We start from the raw sequence: 25,177 nt of genomic DNA, 5'->3' as shown, positions 1-25,177 counted from the left end.
CCTCTTGCAATACTATAGACACATTTGACATCTCTGTCCTTTACACAGATATCTTAAACTTAAAGACAGATTGAAAGAATTGTTTCATTAAAAAGTATGGCCAAGTAAATACAAATATATTGTTTTAGAAAGGGATAAATCATAAATGGCAATATTCAAACATTTAAACTATGGAAAACAATCATAGTCAATGAACAAGGACTGAATGTGCAGTGTCAAATAACCTCCATTGAAATGAGAAATACCAATGCTTATAAAACTGAATACCAAATACCATTGACTTATCATAATGAGACTCGCAAATGCTTATACAACTGCACACCAATTATCATTGACTTTCGTTTTTTGCCATGCGTTTTGTCAGTTTCTCTCGACTTATGAGTTTTGAACGTCTCTTTGCTTTCTTCGTCTCTCTTTTTTTTTTTGTATAAAATATTACATTTAAACTAAAGATGAAAACAATTGGTTCATTCATCTTAAATTTTGGTTGCAATGATTATAAACCATTCATTGTATATTTGTAGGCGGTGACTAGATCTTCAGAATGAACAAAGCAAAAGACTGGTGTAAAGCGATATTTATTCTTCCCATGACAGCTGGGAACTGTAAAAACATTAAACACCAGAACTACATCTCCCATGATGGAAGTATCGCGGGATTAATCATGCTAACTAGTTTAGTAGTCATATATATATACTAGCTGAAGTAATGTACATTTGTAACACGTTTGAGCAAAAAAGCAGCACAGCACCTGAGATATCCCGACCACTTCTGATTGGCTTGAACTGCGTTGGAATTTTGTCCTGTATCTCAGTTGGGATACGAGAACAAATCAGAAAGACATATATATTAGATACTGAATCTCACGAAAAAAGCAAATCCCTTAAGTTGAAATTCTTATGTTTGTTTTGTCTTGGATGTGTAGTGTTTCGTATCCTCAAGATAGCTTTCCATGTTGAATGTAAGGCGTTTGTCCATATCAACGATAGTCTGGAAGGAGCCGTGTTATATGACATTTCGTGTCTTTCATTTTATGTGGTACAAACATGTTTTATCTATTATTTTTCTAAATACCAATTCGTCAATTCTTTGTTTACCTTTTATGGTTTGATCATAATGGTTGTCACAAATATTTCGTCGTGGACGTACCATGCTACCAGCAGACAAAATGTTTCGGACACTTCTCAAAACACCACATATCGATGCTCAGAAAGTAACTCATCTCTTTCCATACGTCATCTGTTACATAACGTGAGTCCTTTTACAGAACCCATGCTCGCTGAGTATCCGCTACTGTGCTTGATATTTTTGTCAGGAATATGGCCGAGGACATCGAATAAGCCATATAATATAGAAGAGGACAACAATGCTACTTATGAAACGTCAGAAATGACAGCATTATTACAAAGCCAAAGTAGCGTCACGCGTAGACCAATCGCTGTTGCACGAAAGCTAGTGTTAACATACTGTATTATACTAATAAGTGGCATAATAAATTTACCTAGACTAGTTATTGAAATACTCAGATTATTCGAGGTCATAGGAGCTGATTTTTTCTGGATTTCCTCTATTACTACCATATTCGAACATACTGTGTTACTACTTGCTCTTGTTGTGAGTTTTCGTGCAATACAACATCAGTGTAGGCCGCGTAAAGAGAATACCTCATACGACATCGGAAATGTTCTGTTGATTCTTAGCTTTATCATAACGACGGGATATTATACTCTGTACATAATGGCTAAAATACTTCCAGTTGTCACAAAATATCGAAGTTTATTTATTGTAAAAAGCATTTTAAGGATTATCGTCCTGTATCTCCAAACCGTGTATATTTTACAGATGACAAAATACACAGTAACATCTTCAAGATCACAGTATTTTTCAGTCAATTATATATGTCTATTGATTGGCCTGATTAACTTTGGTTATTGGATTTCAGATACTTTCATTGTGGTTCAATATGTCTACAAATTCCAAAATCCAGCTTACTACAGTAGTATACATATAGAAAACACTGATACGTTCTGGTTTCCTTTCGTTATGTTTTACCGATTCGAATGTTTTATGTGTTTTTATTCGTTGTACAGGTCTTAACTGGTATTGCTTATTTTGCTTTGTGCCTGAAAATTAAACACACACACACAGTAAGTATCAAACCAGTAGTCAGTACTGCGCTACTGGCATGAAAATACAGATATTGTTTCATTGAAATGTGACGTTGAAAGATGTAACTATAAGAATTGACTGCTTCGTTTTGTAATTTTATAGGATTTTAAATGTGCTGATCGTACGTTTATTTTTAGAATAAAGCGCTTTCGTGTTATTAGCACGTTTGTACTTCCAAAAATGACTTCTCGATTATAATAGGATAGTTGGTAAGAGTTTCATGAATATTTATTCCTCCCTCCACTTGAAAGAGGTGCTTCACAGACTTGTTCTTTCAGACAGTATTTCCTTCCACAGTAAGATATGGGTGACTTTATGTTCTTCCAAAGAGCAGAACAATTAGCAAGTTTGTTTTTCCAAAACGCCCTCTAGTGATTGGCATGCATGTACTTCCCATTCTTCATTATAAAAGGTGATTGACAAACGTTTGTACTTTCTGCTGTCCACTCTATTATAAAGTGGATGACATGTGTGTACTTCCTGGAGGTCACGGCATAAGAAGTAGGTATGTTTGTACTTCCTGAAGACCACTCTATCATGAAGTGATTGGCATGTTTTTTTTTCTTCCTGAAGGTCAATGCATAAGAAGTAGGTATGTTTGTACTTTCTGAAGGCCACTCTATCATGAAGTGGATGGCATGTGTGTACTTCCTGAAGGTCACGGCATAAGTAGTGATCACGGGTAGTAACGTTGTCATATCGATGCCATTTCAATAGCAATTTTATTTAAAAGTAGTTTTATTCGGAATACAAAAGGACATGAGAAAGCACATAGTGATATATAATAAGTAGATGCGGTATGATTTCCAATGAGACAACTATCCACCCGAGACCAAATGACGTAAATGTTAGGTCACCGTACGGCCTTCAACAATTAACAAAACCCATACCTCTTAGCAAGCAATTAAAGGCTCCGACAAAATTATAGGTAAAGCAAAACAAATGAGAAAACCAACGGCCTGATTTATGTTCTAACAATAAGCGAAAAATAAATATGATATACAGTAACAAACGACAGTCACTGCATTATAGACTCTCTGGACTTAAGACAGGCACATACAGAATATGGCGTGGTTTAAATGTTTGCGGCCTCCCAACCCTCCCCTTCGCTTGGGCAGTAGTATAACTTCACAACAAACAATAAAAATCAGTTGAAAAAAAATTGACTCATCAAATCAATACAAAGCAAAATCATCAAGTCACATAAATACCAAAGACACAAAGAACCGATCTGTGAGTATTTGCTTTTACTGAAATTTCCAAGCCAATAACAACTAATAAAAAAATGATGAATCCAAGACAAAAAGTTTGTTCTTTTTTTTTAATTTCAGAATGGAATTCTGCTGCCAATATTCATCTTCATCCATCTTAGTCTCTGTGATTTCTCGTCTAGTCGGGTCAAAAATAAGGCCGTACAGTTTAAATGTACTTGTACTAAACAAAATAACACGTGTATCTTGGAATTTTAAAATTATTTTTTTCGATCACATTTAATAATGTACATTTTCTTATACTAAAAACTAGACCGACAAAATGTTTTCTGATATTATCGGAACTTTATTGCATAAAAGAAAAAACTCTGCTTTTGTGTGCACCTGTCCTAAGTCTGGAGCCTGCATGCTGTTTAGTGGTTGTCGTTTGTTGGTGTGGTTCATAGTGTTTCTCCCTTCTCGTTTTTATATAGATTAGACCGTTGGTTTTCCTGTTTGAATTGTTTTACACTAGTCATTTTGGGGCCCTTTATAGCTTGCTGTTCGGTGTTGAAGGCCGTACTTTGACCTATAAATGTTAACTTTTTATACATTGTGACTTGGATGGAGAGTTGTCTCATTGGTACTCATACCACATCTTCTAATTTATATTAAACGGGTTAAGTAATACTACACAATACACTTATACAATATGACAAGAACATAATATTTTTTATTCATTCGTAAAAATGGACATTAGGGACCCATTTCTTTCGAAATTGTGAGCTTACATATATCTAAATTCGGAATTTTGAAAGTAATATTCATATTAATTTCACTAATAGTTTATTAAAAAAAAAAGTTTTAATTGTTGTCCATATTAACATTTTGTTCCGTGGAGGGTTAAAGACTGTATGGTGCCCTCTCAATATCGTTTGGTTAGTTTTGTAGTTGGGTTACTGTATCATGGGCGTTGAAACACACACACACCCTCCCTCCAATCTCCCTTTATTCATCATAGACATAATCTGGTTCAAATAAAAACAACAGATGTATAATTTGATAGAAAAAATGTAGAACAAAGATTATTTTTTTACTAGCTGCTATGTTTTGCAACTCTAAGAAGACGTCTTTAATCATTTGACTATTGACGCCTCTTGCGATAATTATCCCCGGCAGGGTCCACCGTGGACAAAAAGAGTCTAGGTGAAACAGAAGCAACGCTTTCTGTTTTTGTAATTTATTAAATCGAATTCCAGTTAAAAAGAGCAGTGGTTATATAAATTATATCTTAGGAACACACCAAAAATAAAAAATGTATAAATGTACGGTTTGCCGATTACGCCCACCAAATTTGGTTTAAAAGGCCTTTTTTCTTCTTAGTCTTAATTGTGTAACTTCGTTTTTTCAAAAGCGCCTTCAAACATTACAAATATGTATTAATTTGGATCTAAATCATGACAAATTTGATCAAAACCATGACGAATGTCTAGACACTTAACTGAACCATGCCAATCGCTTAACCAAACCATATCAATTTCGATATTTTTATTATCCTGCGTTATTTTCTTAAAAACAACAATTTCAAATTAGATCGTTAGACTTGCAATATAGATTCAAACATGTAATTTGCTTTTTATTTGCTCATTGAAAAGAACTGAGGCAATCGTTCTGGAAAGTAACTTAACCAAACCATGATCAACTTAACCAAACTATGACAATATCACTGTACTAAATGCTCCTCGATATGACGACCTTACTACCCGTGAGTATGTATGTTTTTAATTAATTCCAAAAGGCAACACTCACATAAAGAGCTATAAAATTATTTGCAAGTTTGTACGTCCTGTAGTCAACTCTATTGTAAAGTGGCTGGCGAGTTTGTACGTCCTGTAGTCAACTCTATTGTAAAGTGGCTGGCGAGTTTGTACGTCCTGTAGTCAACTCTATTGTAAAGTGGCTGGCGAGATTGTACGTCCTGTAGTCAACTCTATTGTAAAGTGGCTGGTGAGTTTGTACGTCCTGTAGTCAACTCTATTGTAAAGTGGCTGGCAAGGTTGAACGTCCTGTAGTCAACTCTATTGTAAAGTGGCTGGCAAGGTTGTACGTCCTGTAGTCAACTCTATTGTAAAGTGGCTGGCAAGGTTGTACGTCCTGTAGTCAACTCTATTGTAAAGTGGCTGGCGAGTTTGTACGTCCTGTAGTCAACTCTATTGTAAAGTGGCTGGCGAGTTTGTACGTCCTGTAGTCAACTCTATTGTAAAGTGGCTGGCGAGTTTGTACGTCCTGTAGTCAACTCTATTGTAAAGTGGCTGGCAAGGTTGTACGTCCTGTAGTCAACTCTATTGTAAAGTGGCTGGCAAGGTTGTACGTCCTGTAGTCAACTCTATTGTAAAGTGGCTGGCGAGTTTGTACGTCCTGTAGTCAACTCTATTGTAAAGTGGCTGGCGAGTTTGTACGTCCTGTAGTCAACTCTATTGTAAAGTGGCTGGCGAGTTTGTACGTCCTGTAGTCAACTCTATTGTAAAGTGGCTGGCAAGGTTGTACGTCCTGTAGTCAACTCTATTGTAAAGTGGCTGGCAAGGTTGTACGTCCTGTAGTCAACTCTATTGTAAAGTGGCTGGCGAGTTTGTACGTCCTGTAGTCAACTCTATTGTAAAGTGGCTGGCGAGTTTGTACGTCCTGTAGTCAACTCTATTGTAAAGTGGCTGGCAAGGTTGTACGTCCTGTAGTCAACTCTATTGTAAAGTGGCTGGCGAGTTTGTACGTCCTGTAGTCAACTCTATTGTAAAGTGGCTGGCGAGTTTGTACGTCCTGTAGTCAACTCTATTGTAAAGTGGCTGGCGAGTTTGTACGTCCTGTAGTCAACTCTATTGTAAAGTGGCTGGCGAGTTTGTACGTCCTGTAGTCAACTCTATTGTAAAGTGGCTGGCGAGTTTGTACGTCCTGTAGTCAACTCTATTGTAAAGTGGCTGGCGAGTTTGTACGTCCTGTAGTCAACTCTATTGTAAAGTGGCTGGCAAGTTTGTACGTCCTGTAGTCAACTCTATTGTAAAGTGGCTGGCGAGTTTGTACGTCCTGTAGTCAACTCTATTGTAAAGTGGCTGGCGAGTTTGTACGTCCTGTAGTCAACTCTATTGTAAAGTGGCTGGCGAGTTTGTACGTCCTGTAGTCAACTCTATTGTAAAGTGGCTGGCAAGTTTGTACGTCCTGTAGTCAACTCTATTGTAAAGTGGCTGGCGAGTTTGTACGTCCTGTAGTCAACTCTATTGTAAAGTGGCTGGCGAGTTTGTACGTCCTGTAGTCAACTCTATTGTAAAGTGGCTGGCGAGTTTGTACGTCCTGTAGTCAACTCTATTGTAAAGTGGCTGGCAAGTTTGTACGTCCTGTAGTCAACTCTATTGTAAAGTGGCTGGCGAGTTTGTACGTCCTGTAGTCAACTCTATTGTAAAGTGGCTGGCAAGTTTGTTCTTCCTAAATGTCATTCTATTGTAAAGTAATTGGCATTTCTTACTTTTAAATCTTAATTTGCAAGGGGTTTGATTTTGCTAATTTTAAGATTATAGAATTGTAAAAACATTCCCTTTAGTAAATGCTTTATTTTAGGAATATAAGAATTATTAGAAAAAACAAGAAAAATGTGAAAGTAAAACCTTAGAATAAGTTTGGGTCTAAAGACCAGAAAATAAACACCTTTCCAGTACACTGAAAAAAGGTCACACTATCATTTAGTGGTTCTTTAGTTGCCATTTATATACATCTTTATGGTTTATTCCATTCAGAAGTATTGTCCAGCATGAAAATAATGGGCACATCAAATGCATCACTGTACATATGGGTTGCATGCATGTATTTAACAAGATTATGCACGCTGAAATGTCTCGCCTGCTTTACTGACCATTGCATTTATGTTTAAAGGTTTTACTACAAGTATCAAATAACTTAACATTTTTAAAGATTTAGGATAATGAGGTCAAGGTAAGATGGGTCCTGCCAGACCAACATGTACAAATAACAATTATGCAATACACCAAATATAGCTGACCTATTGCTTATAGTACTTGAAAAGAACGGAAACGAAAAATTCAGCAATTTTTCCATTTGTAAAGGGGCATAACTCTAGAAAGGTAAAAGTGACACCACCAAAATTCAAACATGATCTGTATTTTGTGGTAATAAGCATTGTGTATAAGTTTCATAACATTTGGTTGAGGCAATCTAAAGTTAAAGAACGGAAACGAAAAATTCAGCATTTTTTTCATTTGTTAAGGGGCATAACTCTACAACGGTTGAAGTGACGCCACCAAAATTCAAACTTGATTTGTGTTTTGTGGTAATAAGCATTGAGTATAAGTTTCATAACATTTGGTTGAGGCAAACTAAAGTAAGAGAACGGAAACGAAAAATTCAGCAATTTTCCATTTGTAAAGGGGCATAACTCTAAAAAGGTATAAGTGATGCCACCAAAATTCAAACTTAATCTGTGCTTTGTTGTAATAAGCATTGTGTATAAGTTTCATAACATTTGGTTGAGGCAAACATAAAGTTAGAGAACGGAAACCAACATTGGGACGTACGGACGGAGTGACGGATAAGGGTAAAACTTAATGCCCCCTCAGCTACAGCAGGGGCATAAAAAAAGAAGACTAAAACACAAATAAATGGGGAATATGTCCATGGGACACAGATGATTCCCCTGCTTGCATATCATATAAAGTTATAAAGGGACATAACTGAAGAACAGTAAAAGTGACGCTAACCAAATTTATACTTGATCTGAGTTTTGTGGTATAAGTATTGTGTATAAGTTTCATAAAATTTGGTTGAGGCAAACTTAAGTTAGAGAACGAAACGAAAAATTCAGCAATTTTTCCATTTGTAAAGGGGCATAACTCTAGAGCGGTTTAAAGTGACACCTCTAAAATTCAAACTTGATCTGTGTTTTGTGGTAATAAGCATCGTGTATAAGTTTCATAACTTTTGGTTGAGGCTAACTTAAGTCAGAGATTGGAAACGAAAAATTCAGCAATTTTTCCATTTGTAAAGGGCATAACTCTAGAACAGTTAAAGTGACACCACCAAAACTCAAACTTGATCTGTATTTTGTGGTAATAAGCATTGAGTATAAGTTTCATAACATTTGGTTAAGGCAAACTAAAGTTAAAGAACGGGAACGAAAAATTCAGCAATTTTTCCATTTGTAAAGGAGCATAACTCTAGAACGATTAATGTGACGCTACCAAAATTCAAACTTGATCCGTGTTTTGTGGTAATTAGCATTGTGTATCAGTTTCATAACATTTGGTTGAGGCAAACTTAAGTTAGAGAACGGAAACCAACTTTGGGATGTACGTACGTACAGATGGACAAGGGTAAAACTTAATGCCCCCTCCGCTACGGTGGAGACATAAAAATTCGACAGGGTTCCACAGAACCCAGTGTCTTGCCTACTTTTGCTGTTGTCTATGTCTTCAGTGTGATAGGGGAATGCACATAATAGATTTACAGTTAATGAAATAAAACTTTTGAAATGTATGAAAAAAGTTAAACTTGTAAAAAATGAATACAGTATGCAATCAAATCTATAGATTTATAAGAGTTGAAACATAAATTTATTGAATGAACAAATGATAAAAAGATAATATTTACATTTTTCTCTAGATACTATCTTTTGATTGTAAGAAGCTTCTATCCAAATTTGGTAAAAATCAAGGATGGTTTATGAATCTAATAAATGTTTTAAAAACTTTAACTGCAGACTGTATGTAATGTTAACTGGAAGAAAAACTAAGTCCATTTATAAGTAATATACAGAAAAAACAGGTAATAAATTTTTACAAAATTTCCTTTTAGATACTAGCTTTTGATCAGAAACAAGCTTCTGTCCAAGTTTGGTAGAAATCCAGGATATTTTAAGAAAGTTATTAAAATTTAAAAAACTTTAACCACAGAGTGAATGTAATGTTAACTGGCAGAAAAACTAAGTCCATTTATAAGTAAAATACGGATAAACATGATTTTTTTTTTTACAAAATTTACTTCTGGATACTATCTTATGATCATAAACAAGCTTCTGTCCAAGTTTGGTAGAAATCCAGGATATTTTAAGAAAGTTATCAACATTTAAAAAACTTTATCCACAGAGTGAATGTAATGTTAACTGGCAGAAAAACTAAGTCCATTTATAAGTAAAATACGGATAAACAGGATTTTTTTTGTACAAAATTTACTTCTGGATAACCACAGAGTGAATATTTGTGGACGCCGCCGCCGTCGTCTTTAGGATCGCTATGTCTCGTTTTTGCGACAAAAGTCGCAGGCTCCACAAAAACTAAACATTGACCAATGAACCATGAAAATAAGGTCATGGTCAGATCAAACCTGCCAGACTGACATGTACCCCTTACAATCATTCCATACACCACATATAGTTGATCTACTAATCACATAACTTTAACCTTGACCAATTATCCATCAAATGAGGTCAAGGTCAGGTTAAACCTGTCTGAGGGACATGTCAACGCTGTAGGAACCTATATACCAAATAAATATTACATATTACTCATAATAATATATTATTTTTTTTCTCAAGCAGTTGCTGAACCATGAAAATGAGGTCAAGGACAATAGACATATGACATATGTAGACATCTTAACAGAAGGTATCTGTATACAAGGTATGAAGCATCCCTGTCTTCTACCTTCTAAAATATAAAGCTTTATACAAATAGTTTAAGCTGTGGCATCCGGTGCCCTGAATTATTCCCTATGTCTAGCATAGCAGACTTTCGTTGCAATCCAGACAAAACTAGAGGCTCTAAAGATTGTGTTACTCACCTTGTTCCAAGTGCATCTTCAACAATGACCAATCTTCAACATTGTAAACTATAATAAAATCTTTTTGTTGATCTTGTAGTGCTGATCATTGATAACTTTTTCTGTTTATTTTCACTCATTGGGTAAAAGTCATGATTCAAGGGCATTTACTGCTATTAATAGTGGAATGACAAATTTGGCTTTGTTGACTTATTTGTGGATTTTGTCTTGCTTAACGTTTTACTATTTACAGTTTCTCACTGTCTTTTATAGTTTTTACCCAAAAACACAAAAAGAGTTAAAAAAAACCATCATTTAAAGGCAATAGCTCCTACAAGGAGTCAATTGACAATTTCGGCTATGTTGACCTATTTGTAGATCTTGTTTCGCTGATCATTTTTGCTATAAAAGTTTCTCTCTATCTATTTCAAGATAATATGAAAAAGCGCAAACAATTGGAAAACAAGAGTGCACACGCTGAAATGTCTCGCCTTCTTTACTAATCATTTATATTATGTTGATAGTCCTAAATATAAAGCTTTATTACAACTGTCACATAAACTTAACATTAACCAAGTAAACTAAACATTGACCAATGAACCATGAAAATGAGGTCAAGGTCAGATGAACCATGCTAGGCAGGTATTTACAGCTAACAATTCTTCCATACAACAAATATAGTTGACCTATTGTTTATAGTTTAAGAAAAACAGACCAAAACACAAAAACTTAACACTGAGCAATGAACCTTGAAAATGAGGTCAAGGTCAAATAAAACCTGCCTGACTGACATTAAGATCATAAAATATTTCCATACACCAAATATAGTTGAACTATTGCATATAGTATTAGAAAAAAAGACCAAAACTCAAAAACTTAACTTTGACCACTGATCCATGAAAATGAGGTCAAGGTCAGATGACACCTGCCAGCCAGACATGTACACCTTACAATCATTCCATACACCAAATATAGTAGACCTATTGCATACAGTATAAGAAAAACAGACCAAAACACAAAAACTTAACACTGAGCAATGAACCTTGAAAATGAGGTCAAGGTCAAATAAAACCTGCGTGACTGACATATAGATCATAAAATATTTCCATACACCAAATATAGTTGAACTATTACATATAGTATTAGAAAAAAAGACCAAAACTCAACAACTTAACTTTGACCACTGAACCATGAAAATGAGGTCAAGGTCAGATGACACCTGCCAGCCAGACATGTACACCTTACAATCATTCAATACACCATTTATAGTTGACCTATTGCATGTAGTATTAGAAAAAAAGACCAAAACTCAAAAACTTAACTTTGACCACTGAACCATGAAAATGAGGTCAAGGTCAGATGACACCTACCAGTTGGACATGTACACCTTACAATCATTCCATATACCAAATATAGTAGACCTACTGCTTATAGTATCTGATATATGGACTTGACCACGAAAACTTAACCTGGTTCACTGATCCATGAAATGAGGTCGAGGTCAAATGAAAATTGTCTGACAGGCATGAGGACCTTGCAAGGTACGCACATACTAAATATAGTTATCCTATTACTTATAATAAGAAAGAAATTAACATTACAAAAAATGTTGACTTTTTTTTCAAGTAGTCACTGAATCATGAAAATGAGGTCAAGGACATTGGACATATGACAGACGGAAACTTCGTAACATAAGGCATCTATATACAAAGTATGAAGCATCCAGGTCTTCTAGCTTCTAAAATATAAAGCTTTTAAGAAGTTAGCTAACGCCGCCGCCGCCGTAGCCGCCGCCGCCGTAGCCGCCGCCGCCGGATCACTATCCCTATGTCGAGCTTTCTGCGACAAAAGTCGCAGGCTCGACAAAAAATCATCATTTATTTTTAGGGCAATACCTGCTATAAGGAGTCTGATGATTTTGGCCTCTTTTCTAAATGTTGTCTTACTGATAATTTTTGTTATTTAAGATTCCCTTTATATATCATAGTTTTCAAGATAATAGGCAAAATGAAATAAACTGCTTCAACGAGAGCAGCTGGATACGTCTGCAGAGGTCCAACCGTGAACAGTTGGGGCAAAAATGGACACAATATTCAAGCTTGATACAAGTCTGAATTTGGATTGAAATTAAATATTTGACACATTATAGGTTTCTGACACAGAATAAATGTAGTCAAAGAACTTGAAATTGGTTGTATGATTTGAATTTATATTCAATTGAAGATTTCTTGCTGTTGTGCAATACACTGTGCTGTTGCGCAATATTTAGTAAATCTGTTTTAAGACTATATACAAAGAATTAGCAAAATAAATTGTGACCCCCAATTTTTTTCTTTGGAAAATTGACAATTTCTTAAATCTTGAGGAAAAAAAAATTGACCCCCCCCCCCCTCCAAAAAAAATAATATTTGAAGAGAATTTTCTTTTGAGGAAAAAAAATTGCCCCCCCCCCCCCAAAAAAAAACAAAAACAAAAATTTACCCTGAAACTAGAAAAATGCTTGTTTTGGCCCCTAATTCCTAAACCGTTGGGACCATCACCCCCAAAAACAAACCCAACCTTCCTTTTGTGGTATTGAACTTTTTGGTTAAATTTTATAGAGATCCATACACTTAAACTAAAGTTATTGTCTGGAAACCAAATGTCTTTGGACGACGCTGATGACGACGTGATACCAATATACGCCTGCAAAAATGAGAGCGTGGCATTCACCATACATGTGGCAATTGATTCAACATCCCCATTCCACTATGCATCCCACACAGCTAAACTGATGCCCCACTTAACCAAGGGTTATACTACAGAATGGGAGAATAGTAAACCCTTGAATATTGATAAATATCTCTTCTCTTAATAATACTTTAAGCTACAGTCATGACAGTGATAGAATGTAAAAATTGACAATCAAACTAAAGTATCATTTATCTCTCATATGTACATAATTTTGAGGTAGATACTTTATTTCTGGTTCATGTGGATGTTTATCAATTGTAGATAAACTTGTATTTTTCTCACTCGTCCCTTGTTTTTCATTACTAATTTCTGTCACTTTCTCTTCATCAGAGCTATTCAGTTCTGTCAGTTTAACTTTAGAATTATCAATTTCCTGTTCTAACAATTTCTTTTGATCATCTTTTTGTTTCAGTAATGAGAATGACCATAAAAAGTCTTCCTTCCATAGCTCTTCTTCAGCTGGATTTATATGAACTGCCCTTGAAAAACTCTTCATTGCCTGAAATAATTATTTAATACAATTAATTGCCTATTAAAAATATTTCTATTTTAAACAATCATATAGAAACTTTTATTATTCTCATTAATCTAACTTCTCTAAAAAGAGGGCTTTCAATAGGTTAATTATACCTGAGAAATTAAAAGGGTACCAATTTCTCAAAGAAATTACAAATATAGGATGTGAATCCTGAGGAACAGACATGTTGACCTTGCAAAAATCATATATAAGAAACATACTTATCCTTTTACTGATTAAATGAGAAATTCACACTTTGTTAAGCAGCCTCTTAAACATGAAAATGAGGTCAAATACAATGTACATATCACAGACAAAAACTTCTTAACATAAGGCCAGGTCTACCTTCTGATATATTATGTTTTATACAAATCATTTAAATCCTTGCCACTGCCATCAGATAAACATATATATGTCTCACATTCTGTTACTTCCTTTTAAGGGGAGAAAAATACATTTTTTTTTTCTTTTCTTAGTGACAATATACAATTATGTACAATTTTTTTCTGTTTATGTAAACTTTTGTTGACTTTTCAGCATCTTCACACTAACTTACAACTTTTAAATCAAATTTCAATTTTAAACTAGCTCGAAAATTAAAATTATTTCAATGCTTATTAATTAAAAACACCAATAAAAGTGTTTCCTGTTTTCTTTTATTTGTCTGCCAAATTCATTGTAATCAATGTAAACAGAATATAACAAGCCAAGTAACTTTCTACAACAAAACAATGTATTATATTATACCTGTCTGACTTCACCCAGACCTAGCTGGGCACGTCCTAATGTCTGATAGCCCGTCCACCATGTTGGTTTTAATTTCACCACCTTTTCAGCCATAGCTAAAGCAGGAAAAACTTCACACAATGCTAATAAAGCCTGTGAAATATTCATTGATAATTGTACAATAGTGTGAGATTGCTGTAACATCTAATGACATTTTTAGGGACCCAGACATCAAATTTATCTCAGACTAGTTGTTATCAAATTTGGTTTAGTATAATTATTTAGCATGCGAGCTGGTTTCAATTTTAACTCAGTTTAACTCTTTCCAATTGATATAGAAAACCTATTTCAATTCATAAATTGTCTTAAACATATATCTATTTGGTGTATGAAACTGCAGGCCATACAATACCAACATTTCATCTCAGATACTCATATCTCCTTCACTTTAAACCATCTCACTAAAATTGTTCAAATTATATTTTCCAAACGAATGTCTTACTGACACCATCACCAGTAGGTTGACTGTTATGGTATATCTGTTTCAAAGAGGACAACAGATATGTTCCAATTGTCGAAGATACCATCCTGTCCACTTTTCCTCGAATGTGACCTAGCAAATTAGACTTATCACCTGGTTTGTACTTACATGAGCAACACGACGGGTGCCACATACGAAGCATGATCTGCTTACCATTCCAGAGTACATGAGATCACCCCTGGTTTTTGTTGGGGTTTGTCTTTAGTTTTATATGTTGTGTTTTGTACACCGTTGTTTGTCTTTCATTCTTTTTCATTTTTTGCCATGGCGTTGTCAGTCTATTTTAGACTCATGAGTATCATGTTCTTTTGTATCTTTTGCCTCTCTCTTAAAGCATATACCTATACAGTACTAGCCTGGTGGTTAAAAATATATTTTGGTCTGGCAGAATTAACAAGTATTATCAGGTACTGTGATTGGTAGGTAATTCATCATGTCATCACATCAATACTAACAGTGTTGTCCTATCATAATAAGAGGTTTTCAAAAGACTGAACATTGACGGGTAAATATTTCCCTCTGTTAGCTAATGAGATACAATATTTCTCCATTCCTGATAACAGTTATATCAGAATTTGTTTACAACAGATGGAGAATCTGTATACATGATGAACAATACTTTGATGCTATAGAAACAAGAAGATGAGGTATGATTTCCAATCAGACAACTATAAACCAGAGACCAAATAAGGTAGATGTTAGCTGTTCAATTTAATTCATGCTTCAAAGAAATCCCTCAACTTTTTTGTTAACATTATTGAATAAATAAATTTGGTGTATTTACTGTCTTCTGATTGGTTAAAAGTATTACCTTTATTTTCAATGTTGTTAATTTTTATGGCGACATGCCCACACTGACGTTGTGTATTCATACGCCAACATGTGTGTACATTGCTATTGTTAATATAAATAATATAAAAAGCTCTTTGAGCCTTATTTTTGATAGAAATTTATTTATAATGAATGGCTATTATTTATTTTGAATTTATTGAACCATAAAATTAATTTTTGACTCTTCACATTTTACATAATCCGCGAATGGTTCAATAAATTCAAAATAAATAATAGCCATTCATTTACATAACATTGCATACCTGAGCTTTCATTTCATAGATTGTTTCATCTTCAGGTGTAAACTGTAGCGCCTCATCCCATTTCTTAATGGCTTCCCAGTATCTGTAATTGTACAAGTTCATTTGAAAATCACAAAAATTTGTCATTGTATCATTTATATAAAAAAAAAGACGAAATCATGCCACATTTCCTCCCTTTTTGTTATCATGTTATGTTTTATTGTCTCTGAACAAACTAATTAGTAAAAAATCAAAAACTTGCCTTGGTAAAAATATAACTGATAATCCCTCTTTCTCTTAATTCTCAAACATTTATGGAAAAAACAAATATGATTCATCCAATAAAATCTTTCAGATTCAGCAACTAATTAATCTTCATCTCTACACTATAGTCTACTAAAAACCTTTCAAATTGTTGGATGTCCAACCAATCTCAGACAAAGTCTTGAAATTTTACCTTTCAGATTGTTGGATGTCCAACCAATCTCAGACAAAGTCTTGTAATTTTACCTTTCAGATTCAGCCAATAATGACCCTTCATTTTTAAGTCTGGAACTTTTGGATAAAGCATCTTCAAGACAAATGACTTTTCTGTGTGGAACAAGTGTCAGCCAATAAACTCCTTCTAACTGCTCATTGTCATCTTTTGTGTCTTCTTCAAATGCTGTCGATACAGATCGCTTTACATTACTACCTGTTTTCTTCTTCCAAGAAAATGATGTCATAATTCATTCTGTAACAGACAAATAATTAATGATGTCAGTATTAACAGTATTCCCATAATCTACCGTGAAAATGTTATAAACAGTATTCCCATAATCTACTGTGAAATTGTTATAAAAATATATGTACACATTTGTTTATTTAAAGTTAAAGCTGATCAATTAGTAAATCATTTTTTTTTTATAAATAAGCATAATACATAAGACATAAGACATTTTATTTCACTAAACTGTAACAGGCACTGAATTTTAATTGTTTTACATTGTCATTTCGAGGCCTTTTATAGCTGACTGTGCGGTATGGGCTTTGCTCATTGTTGAAGGCCGTACAGTGACCTATAGTTGTTAATTTCTGTGTCATTTGGTCTCTTGTGGAGAGTTGTCTCATTGGCAATCATACCACATCTTCTTTTTTATACTAACTGCTAATTTTAAATTGTGTGTTTTTCATTCAAATCACTTACTGTCCTTGGGAAAACAGATTTTGTGTTTCTTCGTGTTCATGGTAATCATGTGAGCAAGTCACCTGATATAAAAATATGATGTGGTATGATTGCCAATGAGACAACTTTCCACCAGACACCAAATGACATAGTTTTCTTTTTTGTTACAACAAAAGCACTAGAGCATGTAGAGTGTAGCCTTACGATTGCTCAAATTATAAATTCTGGTATGACCTGCAGTGAAGAAACTAAACTGTATACTGTCAGGTATCTAACATTTTGCAAGGTTTAAACTTTGTATGTTCAGCCAGTCAACTTCTAAATGCTTCTTTTTTTATTTATTTGTTTTTTGTAATGTGAATCTTGCTGCTGTGTTTTACATTAAAATCATTATTTGCTACTAATGTTTTATATCTTATTACATCTTGTCTGAATATAGCATTAATCACTTATTTTTGGATAGATGCAACAAAAATAATACATTAGATTAGAAAAAAAATCAAGAAACGGCTTTACAGCAGTGAGCATTATGAATTACTTGTACAAGTGAAGTTTCTAACCCTTAAAATTAGACATATATGCGTAACATGGCTATAATAAATATAAGAACCAGAGACTAAATGAGTGTTTTAAAATTTTGTATAAATTGTCTCCACCATGTTTACATGACTTAGTTATACTGAAAGATTGTAAATATAAATTTAGATTTTCCCGAGATTACTATAACACATGTGTTATAGTAATCTCAGGATATTATAACATTGTATATATACCTAGGGATAGAACATCCACCTATGGTAAGAATTCTTTTAAAAATACAGCTGCTGTTTTATGGAATGATTAGAAAAATTGCTAATTTCAGTCAGTTTAAAAATATTTCAAAGTCATGGAATGGAAATGACTGTACATTGTAAGTGCACAATTTGTGCAGATTTAGATCATATCCTTTCTTGAATTGTTTATGCGATTCATTGTCGAGCCTTCGACTTTTGTCGAAAAAGCGAGACATAGCGATCCTACATTCCGTCGGCGTCGTCGTCGTCGTCGGCGGCGTCCACAAATATTCACTCTGTGGTTAAAGTTTTTGAAATTTTAATAACTTTCTTAAACTATCCTGGATTTCTACCAAACTTGGACAGAAGCTTGTTTATGATCATAAGATTATATTCAAAAGTAAATTTTGTAAAAAAAAAATTCCATTTTTTCCATATTTTACTTATAAGTGGACTTAGTTTTTCTGCCAGGAAACATTACATTCACTCTGTGGTTAAAGTTTTTGAAATTTTAATAACTTTCTTAAACTATCCTGGATTTCTACCAAACTTGGACAGAAGCTTGATTATGATCATAAGATTATATTCAAAAGTAAATTTTGTAAAAAAAAAATTCCATTTTTTCCGTATTTTACTTATAAGTGGACTTAGTTTTTCTGCCAGGAAACATTACATTCACTCTGTGGTTAAAGTTTTTGAAATTTTAATAACTTTCTTAAACTATCCTGGATTTCTACCAAACTTGGAAAGAAGGTTGTTTATGATCATAAGATAGTATCCAGAAGTAAATTTTGTAAAAAAAAAATTCCATTTTTTCCGTATTTTACTTATAAATGGACTTAGTTTTTCTGCCAGTTAACATTACATTCACTCTGTGGATAAAGTTTTTAAAATTTTAACAACTTTCTTAAACTATCCTGGATTTGTACCACACTTGGACAGAAGCTTGTTTATGATCAAAAGCTAGTATCTAGAAGGAAATTTTGATAAAATTTTGTTCCATCTTTTCCATATTTTACTTATAAATGGACTTAGTTTTTCTTCCAGTCAACATTACATACATTCTGCAGTTTAAGTTTTTAAAACATTTATTAGATTCATAAATTATCCTGGATTTTTACCAAACTTGGACAGAAGCTACTTACAATCAAAAGATAGTATAGAGAGGAATATTTTTATTAATTTTTTTCCTCAATTTTGTTGAGCCTGCGATTAACACAAAAAGTAGGCGAGACACTGGGTTCCGCGGAACCCTTACGAATTTTTTTACTAGCTTTCTAATCATGCTTAGTTCAGTTTTTTATTTGCTTTTTGCTTAAATACTTAGCTTACAATGTATCATGCTTATAAATCTTCTTTCTATTATTATTTTAAATGTATTATATGTCTCTGCTATAACCATGTTAACTTACAGTGTTCTCCCCATGATTTTAGGATAGTACCATAATAAAGGTGGTGATAAATTAGAAATATGCATTGAACATGTTGTTTGCATCGTGTGGTGACAAAATTCCTCTATCCTTATGGAAAGTTGTTGTAGAGTTCTTTTTATAGGGTTTATTATCTTTTTAGCTTTTCAAAAATCTTCTCCTCTGAAACTACTGGGCCAAATACCTTCAAACTTTAACTAAATGTTCCTTAGGGTATCTAGTTTATAAATTGTATCCTAAGTTTTGATCCATCGACAAACATGGCCGCCATGGCTAAAAATAGAACATAGGGGTCAAATGCAGTTTTTGGCTTATATCTCAAAAACTAAAGCTTTTAGAGCATTTCTGACATGGGGTAAAATTGTCCAATTTGTCAAGATCTATCAGCTCTGAAATTTTCAGACGAATCGAACAACCCATTGTAGGGTTGCTGCCACCGAATTGGTAGTTTTAACAAAATTTTCCAGTTTTTTGTTATTATTTTGAATATTATTATAGATATATATAAACTGTAAGCAGCAATAATGTTTAGCAAAGTAAGATCTACAAAAAAGTTAATATGACCATAATTGTCAATTGACCCCTTAAGGAGTTATTGCCCTTTAAAGACAATTTTACACAATTTGTTCATCAAGTTTGCTAACATTTAAAAATCTTCTCCTCTGAAACTACTGGGCCAATTACCTTCAAACTTTAATTAAATGTTCCTTAGGGTATCTTGTTTATAAATTGTATCCAATTTGTTCATCAAGTTTGCTAACATTTAAAAATCTTCTCCTCTGAAATACAGGTGAGCGATTCAGGCTCTTGAGAGCCTCTTTTATTTACTTGAGTTTTGTTTTCTTTTGTACTGTGTTGAAGGGTCATTCATTGTCTACATAATAAATAGAATGAATTCTTCAATGTGTATATATAGAAAGTACAGGGTCCTTACATGAAATAGTTTTATTCATTTTCTTCAATTAATTTAAATAACTATATAATCCACTTCAGGTTGTCTAACTACTAGTAGATGAGTGACAAATTCACTATCATAAACAACATTTACATATTTAATATAAAATGTTTTTAATACTGTTCGATTTCATTAGAAGTATTGAAGATATTATTTCTCATTTACAATGTTTTATTACTATATATATATAATGAATGTATACTGAATTTTATTTTTTTCAAATTGCATTTCATCTTTATATTTTGTAATCAATTTCTAATTAAAATATTTTTTTATGAATAAACATAGTTTCCAGCACTAGAATTATAAAATAGGCAAAAATAAGGGGAGTAATTCTTCGTAATTTGTTGTGAAAACCATTTTTTTTTTTTTAACATTTCAAATACTTATCATGTCTTTGGTTAACATGACTGAACCTATTTACAGTACCTTGAATGATACAAAAGCTGTGACTGTCAATAGAACTCTCTGAAGGGTCCATATTAGCTGTTTCTAATTTTTAAAACTCATTAAATTCACTGAGTACAAAATAAACACATGCATAATTAATGGTCAATTATTATTATTTCCTGGGCAAACATTTGCAAAGGTTCATCTTTTATTTAATTTTCAGTTGGTGTTCAACTGTCTGCACTGTTTATGTACAAATGAATATACATGTATTTGATTGTGTCACTTGTCAGCGCTTGGATGGTGAGTGGAGCCATAAAATTATTGTAAGAAGTCATAAACTAACTCACTGTTTATCAAAGCACAAAAGAATCCTGTTACAAGGGATAATTCATCCAATCAACAACAGTTTAACCTCATCAGATAAATGGCTCATGTGATGTTAACAATCAATGTGGTGGTTAAATTTCATCTGGAATTTTAAACCACAGGGATAAGACAATGAGATCAGACCTGGGGTCAATTACATGCCAAAGTAATTAATTACATTTTAATTACATTGATTTTTAAATGTAATTAATTACATCACAATTACATTGGTTTTCAAATGTAATTAATTATATATCAAATAGATACAGTTGAATATGTTTTTTATTCTTAAAAATGTTTTTCTTAAAATTTCAAGTTTCTACTAAAAATGTAAACTGAGATTTTTTAAAAAGGTTTTCTTATTTACCTTATCGTGACATGTGAGTCGCAAAATTTAAGGTAAATTTCAAACTTCAATTTTTTTTTACAGAAGGGCAATATGGTAGCATTTTGCTTTTATTAAATTTCCAAACTTGTCTTTTAGCAAGTCAAAATTGTCAAGTATATTGGACTCCATTCTTGAATATTTTGACTGCTATATCTAAAATTTTGTAGAAAGTGTTTAGATAATATCCATCTGAACAGATTTTCGCATATAAATATGATGGTTATCAGGTTAAAAATAGAAATTTCCTCTGGCATTTTAATCAAGGGACATTCTTATACTTCAAAATTAGTTAAGTGAAGGAAATATCCTGAGGCTAAGATTATTGTTAATTGTTAGAACAACATATTTACAAATTATATGCAAATAATGGTAAAATTAATTGGGCGTCTAACGTCAAAAATTTGTTATGTAACCTTGGATTTAATGATGTATGGATTTTACAAGATACTAGTAAATTATCATTTGATTGTGTTAAAACACATATCAAAGATCAATTTTTACAAAGCTGGAATACAGCTTTAGAAGAGTGTAACAAATTATGAATTTATAAACGATATAAACTAGTATTTGGTTTTGAAAAATACCTAGATTTCCATTGTAATGTATTGATATTAACTAAATTGCATAGCGGCACACTTAAATTAAATGTTGAAGTTGGTCGTTATCTAAATACTCAAAGAGAAAATAGAATTTGTATATGTTGCAATATGAATGTTTTAGAGGACGAATATCATTTTGTTTTATCATGACCAGCATATAGATCTGTGCGATTAGAATTTTTACCTAAATTTTATTATTCTTGGCCAAATCAGTACAAGTTAGATAATTTATTACAAGCTCATTGTAAATCTTTGACAGTAAAACTATGCAATTATTTAAATGCAGCTTGGAAAATTAGATCACATATATTGTCATAATATTATTGTATACTTTGTAACTACTGTTCTCTGCTGTGTTTTGTTTGTCGTTTATTGTATATATTTTTTCGTTTGCCATAGCATGTATATGCTTCTTGCAAATAAAGTATTCATTCATTCATTCATTCATGCCAATCATGTCAATAAATTGGTATTGTTTTTAATTTTTAGATTTTTTATGTATGCATACATGTAAAAAATAATTAATGAACTAAATACAAATATTAAAGATTATATTAATTAATGAAGTATTAAGGAATGTTTTATATTTTTCAACACATTAAAATGTTTATAAAGTATAAAAAAAAGTGCCAAGTGCAATCTAATTGTAGGAAAAATACAATTTACTAGTGCATGATGTGTGATAGCATCGGAAAAGCCAAAAATGTTTAAAATGTCCCAGCAAATATCTAAATGTAATTGAAAGTTAATTCATAATTACATGGGAAAAGGCAATGTAATTAATTACTTTCAATTACATGTAATTGAAAATATGTTCAATTACACATTACATTGAATTACTTTCAAAATTGTAATTAATTACAACTAATTACAATTACATTTTTAATTACCCCAGGTCTGATTGAGATTGAACAAGTGGATAACATTTTTCTAATAATATTATTTAAAACTTAAAATTATAGGACCACGCTTATATTAATAGGACCATGCTCCGAAATTATGGGACCATGGGTCGGCATTGCTTAAAGGGCCTGGGGAAAATAAAATTGAGAATGGAAAAGGGGAATGCGTCAAAGTGCAGAAAACAGCAAAAGGCCACCAATGGGTCTTCAACACAGCAAGAAAATCCCACACCCTGAGGCAGGCTTCAGCTAGCCCCTTAACAATAATGTATACTAGTTCAGTGAAAATGGACGTCACACTAAACTCCGTTAAAAAAATACATATGAATCAAAATAAAAAAACATACAAGAGTAACGAAGGTCAGAGGTTGCTGACTTGGGTTCAGGCACAAAAATGTAGCTGGGTTAAACATGTTTTGTGAGATTTCAACCCTCCCCTTATATCTCTAGCCAATTAAACTGATTTAAAGATTATGTCTTCATCACATGAAAATCAAGCCTTCATGTAACACTGCCCTCCTTAAATTAATTGATGCTTGGCTAAGCGAAATGGTTAATGGGAATTTAACTTGTGCTCTTTTTCTAGACTTTAGAAAAGCATTTGATATTGTTAATCATCATATTTTACTGAGCAAATTACAAATGTATCACTGTGATGATCATGATATTGATTGGTTTAAATCTTATTTATCAGGAAGATTTCAAAAGGTTATGATCAATGATATTGAATCTCATTTCAGAGAAGTTCAGTCAAGAGTTTCACATGGTTCCATACTAGACCTTTACTTTTTATAATATTTATCAATGGTTTATCTCTTGTGCTTGAAAATGTTTCTTCTGAACTTTATGCTGATGATCAACACTATATAAGTCATCTCCATCATTAACAGATTTAAATGTATTTATGAATGTAGATTTTTGTAATGTTATGAATTGGTGTAATGATAATGATATGATATTGAATAGAGATAAGACTAAGGTCATGTTAATTCAGTCTAAGAGACAAAATGTTTTTGAAACAGAACTAAGTATCAAATTTGATGATGAACATATAATAGACGTCGTTCATAATCAAAAACTGACAAACTTTGTGCAGAAATTGTAAGCAGACTGCATCTTATGGGCCGACTAAAAGCATATCTTCCAGTAAGTGTTCTCAAACTACATTGTAACGGATATATACTTTCAATAATGGACTACTGCTGTACCATGTGGGAAATGCTTCAAAAACTAATATTGACAAATAATACTAGTTACAAAAGAGGGCAGCAAGGATCATTTTGAATGCAGGTTTTGATATCTCTTCATTATTTATAAATATAAACGACTTGTAATTACAGATTTTCGGCGATGAAATATTTCATACAATTGTTCTTTGACATCATAGCCAAAAGCACAGGGGATAATAAACTATGTACCGATTTCTATTGAGCACTGCTTCCTATGTGCAACTTCAAAAGTTTTGGGTTGTTCGACGATCATTTAAGGTTTTTCTGGTCATATTTTTTGTATTCCAGAAATAAAAGTATTAAAAAAATGTCCAATTAGTTATAAATAACATAATAGCCAGCTAGATAATAACAATGGCACGTATTTCGGCATTTATTGGGTAGAACACAAATCTAGGGTGCTCCCATAAGGAAGCTTAACTGCCTAACAAAATGTCAAGCTTATCTCTTGAAAATACAAGAAGAGAACTTTTTGCAGTTTAATGTAACAATTTTACTATAAATATACTTTTTATTTAAGTAAATGGTAATTGTCTACTTGTAATATGATTTTGCTTTGTTACCTTTTTGTTTATGTAGTATTATCTTTTAAAAATTTTGTATTTTTATATGCATATTAGAAGTTCACGGGCGGATTAACTGTTTTGTTAACTGTGTAACCTTCTGAAAATAAAGAATTTATTATTAATATTATTATTATAAGCCTTGTGCCTCATTTTGTGTTTTTATTTAACTGATTGCAATAAAATTGAGAAGGAAAGTTTGTTTGTATTGAATAGTTATGACTTGTATGTCGGTTAAAATCTCCATAGAGCTGGTATACAGTTACAGCTTCATTCAATATAAATGAAGCTGTAACTGTATACCAGAAGAAGAAGAAGAAGAAGAGCTTATGTTATATACTTGTTTTATAAATTATGCCTACTCTAAATATAAATGCTGATTTATCTATTTATTTATTATTATTATCAAAATGAACAAACAAAACAATAAATAAATCCTGTGTTTCTAGTTCTCTTGTATGTTGTAATTTTATTAGTCAACGCAAATTACCATCTATATTTCAACCGAGCTTTGATAAGTTTACCAACAGATCATTTTAAATACACAATATTTTTTTCACACAAAAAACATCTGCAAATCTTCTTCTTTCACTTTCATTTTAGAAATTCTCTAGAAAAGAAACGCTTCGTGATTAGTCAAACCTAACAA

The 25,177-nt window shown here is 32.6% G+C and overlaps 2 protein-coding genes and 1 long non-coding RNA gene across 3 annotated transcripts; 2 read left to right on the top strand and 1 right to left on the bottom strand.

Annotated features, from left to right (window-relative positions):
* Positions 1-699: 699 nt before the first annotated feature.
* LOC127736040 (uncharacterized) lies at positions 700-2,868 on the top strand. The gene has a single exon (XM_052246543.1). The coding sequence runs from the start codon at positions 709-711 to the stop codon at positions 2,095-2,097; it is 1,389 nt and encodes a 462-aa protein (XP_052102503.1). The 5' UTR covers positions 700-708; the 3' UTR covers positions 2,098-2,868.
* A 2,824-nt stretch (positions 2,869-5,692) lies between these two features.
* LOC127736130 (uncharacterized) lies at positions 5,693-6,977 on the top strand. Its single transcript, XR_007998817.1, has 3 exons — positions 5,693-5,899; positions 6,032-6,075; positions 6,340-6,977. It is a non-coding gene; the product is annotated as an uncharacterized LOC127736130 (long non-coding RNA).
* Positions 6,978-13,079: 6,102 nt separating this feature from the next.
* Positions 13,080-25,139, bottom strand: LOC127736099 (tetratricopeptide repeat protein 33-like). The gene is made up of 5 exons (XM_052246632.1): positions 25,019-25,139; positions 16,276-16,498; positions 15,787-15,868; positions 14,173-14,304; positions 13,080-13,407 (listed from the first exon to the last, which is right to left on the bottom strand). Exons 2-5 carry the CDS (start codon positions 16,488-16,490, stop codon positions 13,093-13,095), a joined length of 744 nt encoding a protein of 247 aa, XP_052102592.1. The 5' UTR covers positions 16,491-16,498; positions 25,019-25,139; the 3' UTR covers positions 13,080-13,092.
* Positions 25,140-25,177: the final 38 nt, after the last annotated feature.

Source organism: Mytilus californianus, unplaced genomic scaffold, assembly GCF_021869535.1.
Source record: "Mytilus californianus isolate M0D057914Y unplaced genomic scaffold, xbMytCali1.0.p SCAF_1, whole genome shotgun sequence".
NCBI lineage: Eukaryota > Metazoa > Mollusca > Bivalvia > Mytilida > Mytilidae > Mytilus > Mytilus californianus.
This window is presented reverse-complemented; position numbering and strand designations above follow the sequence as displayed.